At 36.6% G+C, this 15,101-nt stretch overlaps 1 protein-coding gene across 1 annotated transcript in view; it reads right to left on the bottom strand.

The window, feature by feature from the left end:
• Positions 1-861: 861 nt before the first annotated feature.
• The window catches only part of SLC5A7 (solute carrier family 5 member 7), a gene marked incomplete at both ends in the record, with an annotated part of 29,935 nt that continues 15,695 nt past the window's right edge, over positions 862-15,101 (bottom strand). The window contains 5 exons of the mRNA XM_081326394.1: positions 862-1,482; positions 3,824-4,038; positions 5,657-5,810; positions 7,015-7,158; positions 10,394-10,542. Of these exons, the coding sequence (XP_081182520.1) occupies positions 862-1,482; positions 3,824-4,038; positions 5,657-5,810; positions 7,015-7,158; positions 10,394-10,542 (1,283 nt within the window). The remainder of the gene's footprint in view (positions 1,483-3,823; positions 4,039-5,656; positions 5,811-7,014; positions 7,159-10,393; positions 10,543-15,101) is intronic.

The raw sequence follows: 15,101 nt of genomic DNA, 5'->3' as shown, positions 1-15,101 counted from the left end.
TATCTTGTTACCACACAGGACACACTTAGCTGATGTCAAACTTATTTCCCCTTCTACTTCTGAAGGCAAGGGAACAATCCCTGTTTTTACCAATCTTGACAATTTTTTTACGTTGAAAAACATTTTTCCTATTAAACTTGCCTCACAGATTAATTATATATTTCAAGGGTTCCTCTATTTGAATAGATTCCATCCAATTATAAACTAGGACGAATAGTTGATGATCTCACTTTTTTCCAGTCACATCATTAAAATAGCAGTGCTGAATATTGGTCTTCATTACATTTTGTTTAAAATGTGCATGTCAAAATATTAGGAGCTTAACAGATCATTTGGTTTCTTATTTATAAAAAACCCAAGAAAGCTTCACTACTACCAGTACATGTTTATTCTTTAAGTGAATGTTCAGTGGTGCAGTTTTGAGAATGCTGCCAACATTCAACAACTCAATCTTGCTTCAGGATGTGCAAAATAAAAGCTGGCAGTTAGCAGATGGAGGAGAACTGGGAAAATGGGGATTTTGAATTTGAAAATTACTTCTAGCTGTGCAAATTAGTGATATAAATTTTAAAGAAACCAATGTCTTTTTTTCTGGATGTTGCATTTTCTCTTTTTGACATTCAAATACTGTGGTGGAATGAGATATACTATAATTTTACCCAACATGTTTTGATAATACTGTATGAGAGTTTAATCCAAACTGTTCCTCTTTCAAGAAACAAACTAAAAGAGCTACATGGTAGTGGGTTTTTTTTTGTCTCCATCCATTTCTTCCCAAGCTACTTTTAATTTCCCATGGCAGCATACCCTATTGCGCTATGGGTGAGGCAAAAGCAGTATTTCTCTTCATCTGGGTTGTTGTCATTTCTCCTCTGCAGAGGATACCTCTGGACTTGAATCCATATCACTGAAGGCCTCTTTATTTGTAAAAGTAGAGCTCAGAGTCAAATTGTGTCGAGGGTTCACTGGAGCCAGTTCATTTAAAACAATATTGTCACTTTTCACAAGAGTAGCCTTGTCCATGTTCTCTCTACTGTACTTTGCAACAACAGCATCAAGGAAGTCTAATTTGGGTGGTAAAGTGCCACTTTCAAATAAGTATTTTGCTAGATAGGACACAGCAATGTTTGTAAAGAAGGAAGTAAGCATTGCTAATGTCTTAAAAGGAAATCTCTGAACGTATATTTCTTCATCGTGATACCAACCAGGATACAAAATCAAAGGCTTTAAGGATAGATAAGGTTCTCCTCCAGTAATTCGAAGTAGGAGCCCAAATAAATATCCTACAATGGCACCATAAGTATTTGTTCCTTTGATAAAAAGAACACATAGAAGTTGGGGGAAGATGATGATGTAAACCAAGTCAGAGCTGAGGTACCAGAGACCATATATGGATTGAGCTAGCAGAGCCATCACTGTTGCTGCAGCTCCAAACACGAAAATGGTAATTCTCATGACCCAAACTATTTCGTTGTCTGAAGCCTGTAAAATATAGGAACAGTTTGATTTTGCTTTCTACTACAGATAATTATATACTACATAGGTATCAACAGAATTATATGAATTCAAGATGATAAAAAGAATGTTATTAAAATACTTATGGCTCATAAACAATCTGACATCTATAACATGATCAGCAATTAAAGAATCTGAGACATATATGATGTATCTAACAGGAACAAATATTTAATGTAGTGGATCATGATAATGCCTTTCCTTTTACAATTCTGGCATTTGTTCTGGCATCCAATCCTAGTATAAAGGGAATTTTCCCTGAAAGACAGGAAAATATTATTACAGTATTATGGCTGATTGTACAGTCATCTGGACTGTGATTAAATGGATTTGACATTTTTTTATCTGTCTGTCAAGTCTTTCTCTATGATAGGTAGATGTTGTGTGAATTATTACTAATAGCAATATATCCTGATACACACACACACACACACACACACACACACACATATTTAAAGTATAAAATCTTTGAACACCGGATGGATAAAAAATTGTTTATTGGTAAAAGATCATAATACGCAATAAAAAGTAACTGTTTAAAGCATATCTACCTACTCTAAGCTTTCGCTGGTCCTCTGCCAGTGTCATCAGAGAAAGCATTGAAGGTTTGAAAAACCGTTGGTAAGCCTGATTGGTTCTGCGCTCTGCTCATTGGCCCTGTGATGGACCTTGCTCTAGCCAATCGTGATTGTTCTGACTGTCTCACATAGCTTCCCTTGCAATCCGGTCTTACTGTCCCTTTTGAAAAACTTTCTCCTCCCTATCTGTTTTCGTTTGACTGACTTAACTGATCTTGTTTTCTTTTGTTGTTCCTCATCCAATGTCGTAGCTGTTGGTATTTGTATTTCCTTGTTCTCTGTGCCCTCCTTCTCTACCCTCCTTGCTTGTGATTGGCCATTCTGTGCTATGCCTGGCTTTCCCTCTTGACTTCCTTCTGTGATTTCTGCAAACAGCTCCCTGCCCCGATTCACTTGCACATACGACTTTCTTTCAGTGCTTATCCACTGATCTTTATCTGATCCCTGGACTAGCCACCCCAATGTTTTTTTTTATTATTTATATGCCGCCCTTGCCTTCTGCTATCTGATTTAGTTGATCTTGCTGTATTTGGATGTTCTTTGTGTGTTGATGTGTATGTGTCCATCACGTGGCCAATGAGCAGAGCGCGGAACCAATGGTTTTTCAAACCTTCAGTGCTTTCTCTGATGACGCTGGCAGAGGACCAGCGAAAGCTTAAATTAGGCAGATATGCTTTAAACAGTTACTTTTTATTGCTTATTATGAATGACTGTTTTTATTGCTTATTATAAATGACTGTTTTTTATCCATCTCAGTGTTCGAAGATTTTATACTTTAAGTAAATATGCCTGGGATTCGTATTTTTAAAACTATTAAGAATATATACACTTGCTTAGAATACACTTGCTTAGTCCCAGACACGGGACAAATCTTATTTCCTGTTTCAACCCAGCCCAAGGCCATCTACAGGCAGTAGCCACAGCAGTGGCAGCTCATATTTGTGTAAATTTTTTGGCTTGCTAAAAAGAATAAAGGGAGATATACTGTATATATATTCCTTTGAATTCATGCAGGAGAATTGTTTTCAGCTGCAATAAGGCCAAAAAGGCACTTTTAAAATTTTGTTTTAAATGCTGTATTTTCATAAATGGTAACATTGCATTTAGTGCGAGTTATCCAGCTATGGAAAAGTTTCCAGTTTGCAATTCTTTCGTTGGTCATGAAGCCAAAATACTGTAAATTTAAATCCCAATATTATGCCTTCGACTTAAGGAATTCTTCACCTGGCTATGTTTCACTTAATTCATAGTTGCCTACTCAGTTACTCATAATTTAATAAAGTAGGTTTTCAGGCAAAGGCCACTTCTTTGGAGCACATTTGCCTATCTCACAATTTCCAATTTGAAATATACAATAAGAGTTAATTGAAAAGATCTGTCTGTACAAATCAATTTTAAGAGATAGCTACTGAAGATGAACTGCAATCCTAACTTAATATGAACCAGAAAATCTTTATTCACAATATTCAAGCATTTGGATATAGCATAAGGTACATGGTTACAATTCCCTTTAAGCTTTGCAGATTAAAAACTATGGAAGACCTTTGCTTCTAGAACATCCAAAGATTTGAGAACATCAGAACATAATTCCTCCACTGCTCAATGATTATCAAAGATTGAACACAAAATGGTTCAAGGTACTCTTTCATTCCTATATACAGTAAAGTATAATCTGTCAACTACAGCTCATATAACATTACAAAATGAAACTGTTTATAATATAGTCTTACAGTTTGCCGAAATGAAAGCTGGTATATATTCCGTGCAAACATAGAACTTGCTGATAAAATGGAAGAGTCAGCAGAGGACATTACAGCAGCAGACACTGCCCCAAGGCCGAAGAATGAAATGTACACTGGACAAAGATATTGAAGGACAAGTGGTAATATCATGTCACCTTCCTTTTGAGATTTGGGATCTTTATTATATGCGGTCTGGTTCCAAGCTGTAACATAAACATACACTAATTACTAGTGGATAGACCTGTACCTGAAAAAAGAAATCAAGCTTCAACAACTAAAAACAGACTTTTTAAAAACTTAACAAAATTGTATTTAATTGCTGGATTCTATGGTCTGCTCTGGTTTGCTGTTCTATCCAAATATTCACAGTCATGTGTTACAAAGTATGTCTTCATTAGATTTAAATTTATGATTTAGATGCCGAATTTGGCTAGTATTATGCCAAATTTACAGTTGTGAAATCTAGTAGACTTTAAAAGGATTCAGGCTGAGCATTTAATTCAGGTTTCATAAAGGTCAAGCTATACATTATACAATTAAAATTTAAATAGAAGAAACTCAAGCGGTATCAGGATTCAGACTGCATTATGCAAGAGGGAGGTCAAACTCCTGGCTTCCATCTTGCTCTTAATAAAAGCTACATTAGATTCTATCATAGTTTTCCTCACAGACCAAAATATAGTTGTGAACAGGGATTCCTTGAGACTGGATTAAAGAAAGAATGATATGGAGTATCTGCAGAAATTATCTCATGGTCCTTATGTACTTTGATTTGAAAATGTCCAAAATTCAGTAAACTCAGAATTGCCTATAAAACAAGGTATCTCAACTATATTAATCATAAAACTATTGTTCTTCATCTGCAAAGATCCAAATCTCTATCTCTTTCTTGCTATTTCTCTATTTCCCTTTCCACTTCCACCAGAAATAGGAACAAAGGGGAGAAAAGGCTGGTGATAGGTGAGAGGAGATAGTATATTGAGATATAAGAAATGGAATACTGAAAGTGGATACTGGATACTGAAAGGATCAGAAACTAGCTAATTATATAGAAAACAGGGGAAGGCTAATTAACCAGGCATTTAGCTCCAAAGAAAGAGCTTGTTTACAAGCTAATCAAAAGCATCGAAACTTTACAGTGCCATGTTTGCTACCCTCTACAGCTCATCCCATTCACTTGTTCAGTACCTACCTCACTCCTTTCACAGGTAATTATTTACAGCAATATTACTCATTTGTAGAAACTTCAAGGTGGGTGAACTTTAGCTTTCAGATTTCCCTGATCAGATTTTGATTGAAGGATAGGAGTAACATTAAGGGCAGTTCAATGATGGAACTACATAGACCTCCCCTTTCCTGCACTTGCCTTAGCAGAGCTACAGACCTGTGAAGAATGCTTCCATTTGTATTCTCACACTGAACCCATGGTTATAATTGGTTGCCCAAATGGCCTTTCCAAACTAAATTCCATTCTCATTTGTTTGCATGCTTTTTTTAATACTATTGCGAACTACACCATAATGAAAAAAATAGCATTGATATATTAGAAACATTGTAAGTTACTACAGCTTTGAGATAACACTATTTTGGATAGTCATCTATTGTTAGACATTAACTTTCAAAATGTGTAGAGCAGGGTTATCAGACTTGCAACATCACGTGACATGTCACAACTTTTTCCCCCCATTGCCAGCAATGGGGTGTGCACAGTTTCGCCATGATGCATCTGGCCTGCAGTTTGACACCCCTGATGTAGAGGCTCATTTCTTGAGCCTTCAGAATGATTAATTTGTTATTAGGATAAATATTAGGTTGGTGTACCTGTTGATGCACCAATGGCACCAATGAGAACTGGAGGTATTGCCATTATAAGACACCCAAAAGCTGCCAGAAAAGAGAGCATTTGTGCATACATAGCTGATGAAGAAGAAAGGACTCGCTGGAAATAGGCTTGCCACGGGATTCCTCCTAACATCTACAAATAATCATAAACAACATTGCAGTCATTCATTCCTGGCAAACAGATGCTGACATGAATCCAAGCAAAAACACATTTAGTCAACAAGCGCCTTTATCAAACCTATTTGCCTAGCAGTCGTCTAAAGGACCCTTATACATTCAGCAGTAAAACAGTGCTTTAAACCTTGCAAGCATTTTTTTCCTGACCAAAGTATGGAATATGATATTTAGAAAGAAGGTTGTCCACTTAAGCTAGATTTCCCCCCAAACCCCATTATTCTTTGGATTGCATTTCAAGAAAGCAGCAGGATATAAAAAAGTTGCTCCATATTTTTTCCATGACTCTTTTACCCTTGTCTTGCTTCTAATTCAGTGCTTCTAAACATCAGCATCTGTAAGATGTGTGGGCCTCTACTCCCAGAATTCTGTGAATTGAATTTGAGGCATCTTAAAGTTGTCAGAGTTGAGAAACACTTTTTAGTTCCTTTTCTTCTGGGCAGAAAATAGTTTCAGAAAGGGATGTCCAGTGATAGATTTGGCAAATCTCAAGAAATAACTATCTGTAGAAGCTGTTGTTTTAACTTGTTTATCCACAGAAAAGCTGATTTGGCTTTAAATATTCACTGGCATTAAAAACCAATTGCTGATGCATCATTTCTCGGTTAATTTTGCACAAGGAATTCAGAAATTGTATTGAGATTTTTATATATTAAATCAGTTTCATACTGCTCCCTCACATATTTCTGTCCTGCTCTGTAACCCAGAAATATATCTTCCTACTTCAAGATTTTAAGTGCTTTTTTTCCGAAATACATATTTGAAAGATTGAACAAATGTATCTGTCCAGTTGCTCTTTAGATGCAGATCTACTGAATCCTGTCATAGTCGCTATTAGAAGAGTTCCTAAGATACTTGCAATAGAGAGGTCTTCTGCTTTTTCACAATGTCATATAACTGTAATTACATACTGTATCTTTAGCATACAATTAAATTTAAAAGGTTATTTGTGCAGTTGTTCAAACTTTGCTTAGCTTAGGGCATGTAACTGTATAGTTCAATCATTTTGGGATACAATCAACACAATTCCTTGCTGGTTGGAGCTGATAGGAGCTGATGTCCAAAACATCTGGAGGGATCTAGGTTGCTTCTCTCTGCATTAGACAATTTGCAATTTGGAAAATAAACCTTAAGTGGTTTGTGGTCTTTCACAAAAATCTCACCAGTAAGAAGAAATTGTCAAGCCATATGTATATGTCAGGTGATTTAATGCTTCCAAGCCAAGGTTTTTGATATACTTCATGTACAGCTGTGTACCCAATGTTTGTTACTTCAGGATGGGACAAGGCAAATGGGATGCTGATCCACTATAAAAAAAATGAAGCGGATAGTAAAAGAATGGCATACGTATTTCTTTGTTTTTATCTTTTTATTTTGCCATTTTTTAATTGCAAAACATTTTTGCAGGCAAGAAAGTACCAAAATGGTTTTATTTACATTTGTTCTCATCTTTCTACCAAATGTCTCAGAGAATATTAGTAACAAGATTAAATGCATAAAAGAAATTCATCCAGAGAAAATAAACACTTTATACCCACTAGCTGTAACCTTATTCTTCACACAAATGAGACTACATATCAGAATCATATCTTATTTTTTCTAAAAAAAAGTTCTTTGAGATTGAAAGACAACAGGCATAGAACTAATATGATCTTCTTTGGCAGGAAGTTTTAGAACTGGTAGCAGAAGTTCACTCTCTGATTCTACTTTGTGTGCCTCTGATGGTGAGAGAATAGAAAAGGGCTAGGGAACCTAAAATCTAAACAATCCTTTTTTATTTAACTGCCTTTCCTTTAATCATTTGGCAGAATTTTTGGGCAACTAAAATTATTTACATGAAATCATATTGCTCACATTATCTTGTGAAGGAAAAGAGAATTCTATTTTCTATTTTGAATTCACATTCTACTTCTAGAATGAATTGGATCAGAGAATGAAAACTGCTTTTTTAGAAACAAAAAGTGTGAAACTATATCCTCTTACTTAAAACAGAAATACACAGTACTAGGAAGCACAGAACAAATTCAATAGACCGATTCTGGTTCTTGGGACTGGGAGCTCTTAGCTGTGTTTATTGGTAATAAGCATCAGTGAACCCAGCTCAACCTATTTAAGCAGAGGGCTGAGCTCCAGTTTCATAACAATATTCAGTTTTGTATATGTATGTGTGTACAGGCATATTGGAACTGTAGAATGAAAAGGAAACAGTATGTGAGGAGAATGGTATACAGTATGTTCTGTCCACATATACTCTCTTGCACACACTCCTCATACAAAGTCACCATTGCATTGAACTTATTGATGTGGCTGGACAAGTCTTTTAAAGTGCATAATAAGTAAATGTTTACAACTACAGATCTTTGTCACGTCTTTTGTGTTCTCTGAGCTTACAGATGATTCATCACCCGACTAGGTAACATCATAAGGGCTAGTGGGGTTTGTTCCCTGTTTATATACAGTAGCTTGCTCTGCCATTGCTGGTGGAGTGTGATTTTCTCTTTGCAGTTTCTTAAATAGAGTATTTTTTTCTTGATTGTTTGCCTGGTGTTAATCCCTGTTTATTGGGTGTAGACCAGACATGTCAAACTGCTGGTCCACGGGCCGCATGTGTCATGCTGAAACCGCACCCACCCCATTGCTGGCAATGGGGAAAAAGTTGCAATACATCGCGTGGTGTCACATGACGTTGTAAGTTTGACATGCCTGGTCTAGACTGTAGAGAGGATTCTTCTTAGCTTGTTTCTATTGTCTTTTTTTGAACAGTGTGTAAATGTGATTTATCTCTGCGTGTCTATTGATTTATCTCCATGTGTCTATTGATGGCTGATTTATCTGAATGACAAACTCCCAGGAATTCCCTAGTGTTTTTGAATTTAGCTTTGTCTAAGATGCTCACAGTTTCCCAGTTGAAACTATGGTTGATCCTACCCATGTGTTGTGAAATTAAGGAATGTTCATTGTGTTTTCTGCTTGCTAGTTAGTGTTCATGGATGTCCTCCGCTAGCCTTCTGTCTGTCTATCCTACATAATGGCTGTTATAGTCTTTACACTTCATGTTGTAAATGAACCCTGTTTCTTTTGTTCTTTGACTACTGGACCTTTGGTTTACTCAAGATATTTTGGAGAGTTTTAGTTTGTGTACTACCATAATGCCACCTGATTGTAATAGTCTGTTGTTTCTGAGATGTTTTTGATGTATGGTAGTGTTATCCTTTTCATAGCTTGTATTGTGTGCTATATTGTTGGAGTGGTCAGGCACTTTTTAATAAAGTTGCATGGGTATCTATTTTGTTGGGAAATGTTTTATAATAATGAAGCAACTGCAAGCAAGCCACCAAGCTCAAAGAACATCAAGGTCTCCACAGTTCATTCCTGAGCTAAATATATTCTCTTCTACTGGATTCAAGAATCCTTGTCAGGATATAATGTCAGCATGCAGCATTAATGCTGCTGCACATAGATGCTAAATGGAGGTTGACTATTTGAGATTATTGTTGAAAGCCCTGCTTAAACATTTGATCAATCATGCTTAAATCTAATCCATAAGGTGACAAGTAACCATAAGGTTAAGATAGTGTAGTTAAAGTCAACAGCAAGTTTTTTCCTAGCATAAGGAAGAGAAATTGAGGGACAGAAGGGATTAGCAAAAGAAAATGGAAGGTATAAAAAAGTAAAATGTGTCAATCCCCCAACATTGGGGGAATGATTGTTGTCACCTGGGAAGGGGGGGGGGGAGAAAGGGAATTTATTGAGTTTTGTATTTGGGGTTTTACTTTTGTAAGTCACTGGAGTCACTGCAAGTGAGTTGGGTGGCCATACATATCTTCATACTAAATAAATAAAAAACATTCTATAAAAGTTTATTTTCTGGGAGAGGTATATTCTCTGATAGGGAACTCTGCCAGCGGGGATTTTGCTTTCAATTTTTCCTACTGACATAATCTGGATACAATGAAATGGAAGGGAGGAAATTCTGCTCTTGAGCTAAATGAAAGCATTCTCTTCCTATATTAACTGTGTGCACATCAGAGAGAAGAACAGAGGGAGAAGCAGTAGCAGGTTTGGACAACAGAACTGCAGATATCACATGCCTTTTTTGCACCCTTTAAGTAAAGATGCTGCCCTCAGAAAACATTCTGTGGCCAGAAGTGAAGAATTCAACCCAACTGACAGTCAAATCATATTCTGTTCTTGAATCCTAGATAGGTATTCAGAGATACTGGCAAATCAAGAACCATCATTATGCCATCATCCTTCCTGGCTATTTCTCTTATCTTCTTTTCTTGGATAAAAATCCAAGATTTCTCATCTATGTTCAAATTTGATCTTTAGTTAATATAAACCACAATTATGGTTAGTACTTATTTATGTTATAACAATAATTAAGACAAGGATAATATAGAATCTTAATATTCCCTTTCTTCCACACATTAATCAGCATGTTCTTGCAATCTGTATTGACATGAAGCATCTTCTTCTTCTGTTTGGTATGGAATACAATTACCCTGATATTACATATGGAAAAGTAAATACAAAACTCACCAATCCTAAGAAAATGCAGAACAGCTGGACCACATCAGTGTAAGCTACTGAATAAAGTCCTCCCACTAAGGTGTACAGAGTTGCAATGGAGGCAGAAATAATAATTGAAAAGACGCTGTTGATTTCAAGTATCACACTTATGGTAGCACCTGGAACAAGTCAGAGAAATAAGTTAAATGTCTGCAAACTATTTATGTACTTTCCAAAGTGTTTCAATGTGACTGAGGAGTTCATTTTTCTACCTTTTTGTCTCTTTTTCTAAAACAAGATTATATTTTCATGAAGGAAAAAAAGGGTTGACAATATTTGCAGAAGACTCATTTAATCAGATCAGTATAGTACCTTTTCAAAGATCAAATCAAGCTCATTGCTTTCTAAATTAGATGTCAGTGAAAAGATCTCCAAATGGCATCTTTCTAAACTACTATTAGATGAGAAGTATAAGAACCCATGTTATTTCGCACATAACTTTAGGCATGAAATGGTAATGTGAGAATTATATCTGTCAGGCAGAAAAGCAATTAAGCATGAGAGAGAGAGAGAGAGAGAGGGAGAGAGAGAGAGGGAGGGAAGGAGGGAGAATGCAGTGCTCATCATAATAAGCTAAGTGAAGTGATACCAGTATAAGAAAGGGAACATGTGCAGTGACTCTAGAGCAGGCATGTCAAACTCATGACATCACGTGATGTTGTGCGACATATTGCGGCTTTTTCTCCATTGCCGGCAATGGGGTGGGCACGGCAGTTTGACATACCTGCTCTAGAGAAAAGAAATAGGAAGTGCTGAATGAAATTCTGTAGCAACAAACTGGAAGTATATACTTGTTATGCTGGTAGATTCTGCTTACACTAAAATATATTACTCTAGCCATTGTTTCTAAGCCAAAAGTTAAACATGAGAATTGTAGGGTTTGCTCAGCACATTTGAAGTAAACATGTGCTATCCAGGATACTCTCCCTTCTCCAGCCATGATAATGTTACTTAACCATACAAATGATGCTGTTAATATTCAAAGGTTCATGGACAAAGCATAGTGCTTATGCTTGAATATGTTGCTGTCCTTGGTCCTGACTCAATGTGCGTATAAGCCGCAACCATTTCTCAGAATCTACAGGTAAAAGAGTAAAATCTTAGTTCTTAATTGCAAGTTGTCTTTTTGTGAGCATAACAGGCTTTTACAATATTTGCTTCCACAATGTGAAACACAACAGAAATTTTTCAAGTACAGTAAGCTGTATTAAAAGAGAACTTGCATTTTAAATTCCCTGAAAATTGTTTAAGCCACTCAGTTTCCATCACCTCAGCACGTAGCTTATTCTTGGTTTCTGGAACATTTGCAATAAAATTATAGTTAAAAACTTCCCTGTTGCTTTCCAGAGAATCAAAACACAGCTGGAAGCAAGGCTGATTATTTTATTTATTTTAAAACATGTCATTGGCAACCTGCTCTACAGTATATACATAGTTATTGGTTGTTAGGTGACAAAAGTTGCAAAGGACAGTTCAAAAATTTATCAGAAGGATTCCCTCCCCTATTTACATGATTTATTTATTTTATAATTTTGTATATTGCTCCAATTGTAAAATGTACAATTTAATTTATTTAATTGAACTGATAGAGTTTGCAATGAGGGCACAGGAACCTGTGGCAGCAATCACAGTAGTGATGGGAAATAACAGATTGGTACTGAAAATTGTCAAGTCATTATTAAGAAAGAGATATTAGAATTTTAAGGGATATTTTATCTTCTGGTAGCCATATCACCTTTTAAAAAGTTTCCAGCTCTTCAAAAAACCTGGTCTTCCTCCTACACAATACAGTTCAAAATACAACAAATCATCCATCATGGATGATGTGGCTTACTTTCTCCCTGCTGCATTCCTTGTAATAGAGGGCAAGTGGGACGGGACATGAAGCAGTTGTCATCATAAAAACTTACCTTCCTTCTCCAGATGTTTGAGAAAACTGATAAATATTAAATGTGTGTACCTCAGACTTTTGGCCAATCTGAATTCCACCTTGTAAACAGTCAATCTTGATGATATTTAATAACAACTCTTGTATTGTTAGAGTATATCAGCTTAAAATTGTGTTATTTTGCATTGTCAGTTGTAACTGGGAAGATATTACAGATGCCTTAGTTATGATAAATGGCCCTTTGAAGGAGGGAAGCTTGGCTCTTTGTTTAAAGCAGACATGTCAAACCCGTGATGTCACGTGACATTGCATGATGTAGTGGGACAGTTTTGCCATTGCCATCAATGGGGTGGGTGCAGCTTCCACATGACGCATCCGGCTCGCGGGCCAGCAGTTTTACACCCCCAGTTTAAAGGATGCAATTCTTAAACCTCTTTGGAGAAGCCTGTTCCAGACAACTTGGAGATAAGGAATTATAGGCCAAACTTAACCCTTCTTATTTAAGATGATTATTTAAAATGATTGAGAGAATGGTGGCAGCTTCTCACCTGCAGGCAATCCTGCAGGAAAGATTTCCTTGACTCATTTCAGGTTGAGCTATGGGATTTAGATCAGACATGTCAAACTTGCGTCACATGATGTATTGGGACAGTTTTGCCATTGCTGGCAATGGGGTGAGCGTGGCTTCCACATGATGCGTCCAGCCCGCAGGCTGGCACTTTGACCCCCCTGGTTTAGATGATCTTAGCTTGAAGAATGATCTTCAATATGGTGTGTGACACACTTGATTTTCCCAGACTGCTTAGTGGCTTTCAATATATGGTAATTATGGGAGTGATTTCTCATGATGATGGTGATGATGATGATGGTGATGATGATGATAGTAGTAATAAAGTTGGAAGAGACCTTGGAGGTCATCTAGTTCAAGCCCCTTCTCAGGCAGGAAACCCTATACCATTTCAGAGAAATGGCTGTCGAGTTTCTTCTTAAAAACTTCCAGTGTTGGAGCATTCACAGCTCCTGGAGGCAGGTTGTAAAAAGAAATAATGGTTACTAAAATAAAGAACAGGTATAGATTGCCTCACTTTTTATAGAAAAGGCAAGTCTTATTCGTTTTATAAAAGCTTTATTAAAAAAGGTTGAAGAAAAGGGAGAGTTTCATTATAATAGGTTGTTGATATAGATCTATTTTGTTTGAAAGTCATCACTAGAATGATCTTAATCTACTTCCTAATAAACACAGTTAATCAGAGTTCTTAGATTCTTATGCCTAGATTGATTTCAGCCTAAATTATTAGGAGAGGAATTTGAAGGAATTCTTCTAGATCACTAGAGAGATTTGGAAATAGAAGGCATGGTTGTACAGGTTTTCCATTTCTATTTTTCAGTTATTTTTCAGATGGTATCATTTGCAGATATTTGTTTCTTGAAATAAGAACAATTATATCAATTTGCTCAGGACTCCACTCTGTTTCCTGTATTTTTCAATGTCTACTTGAAAATGTTGGGAAAAATTATCTGATTTTTTTGGTTGGGCAGTATCAGTATGCTAATGTATTGAAAACCCAAATGAATTTCTCTATGACATTTTAGGAAATTGTATACTTTCCTTCAATGTCTGCCTGAAGTCAGTAATGAACTGGAAGACAGGATGGAGGTGCTCGTTGTGAGTGGTTAGACTTCCAAAGACATGGTAAATATGCATAGTCAGGATGGGATTATACTCTCCTAAGAAGAACACATCATAGTTTAAAGACATGCTTCTGGAGAAAACCTTTCTTGATCTTCACCAGATTGAGGAAATAGCCTGGAGCGCCTTTTATCAGCTTTTGTTGATATTCCTGCTGAGCCCAGTTCTGAAACATAATGGTCTTAAAAATGTGGTCTTTTTATTACACTGTATGGGGCAGCCTTTCAGAAGGAGATTTATATAGTTCTTTTTAAAATTCTTTAGGAAACAACTCAGGATCGAGCCCTTGCATATATTTAATATCTTTATTAGCTATTTAAAAAATCCTTTAAAACCTATTTTTCTTGTAAGCTTTTAATAATATAAATACTCAGTAATATCAGTCATTAATGTCACTTGCTTGTTGAAGTGGCATTTTAACCAATTTTAGCTTCTAAATTTTAAATGTAATTTTAATTGCCCCTTCATGGATTAGTGCCTTGTCGTGGCGAAGGGGCTTGCGCAATTCAATGAAGCTATGAGCTATGCCGTGCAGGGTCACCCAAAACGGACAGGTCATAGCAGAGAGTTCTGACAAAACGTGATCCACTGGAGAAGGAAATGGCAACCCACTCCAGTATCTTTGCCATGAAAACCCTATGGACAGTACCAAAAGGCAAAACGATATGACGCTGGAAGATGAGCCCCTCAGGTCAGAAGGTGTCCAATATGCTACTGGGGAAGAGCAGAGGGCTAGTACTAGTAGCGCCAAAAAAAATGAAGTGATTGGGCCAAAGCCGAAAAGATGCTCAGCTGTGGATGTATCTGGTGGTGAAAGGAAAGTCCGATGCTGTAAAGATTTTTTCTCCATAGGAACCTAGAATGTAAGATCCATGAATCAAGGCAACCTAGACATGGTCAAACAAGAGATGACAAGACTGAACATTGACATCTTAGGAATCAGCGAACTAAAATGAACAGGAATGGGTGAATTTAATTCAGATGACCATCAGGTATACTACTGCAGGCAAGAATCCCTCAGAAGAAATGGAGTAGCCTTCATAGTCAATAAAAGAGTAGGAAAAGCAATACTGGGATACAATCCCCAAAATGACAGAATG

This window comes from Vipera berus (assembly GCF_964194415.1).
Source record: "Vipera berus genome assembly, chromosome: 4".
Classification (NCBI taxonomy): Eukaryota; Metazoa; Chordata; class Lepidosauria; order Squamata; family Viperidae; genus Vipera; species Vipera berus.
The sequence above is the reverse complement of the archived record's forward strand: the minus strand, read 5'-3'. Positions and strand labels throughout refer to the sequence as shown.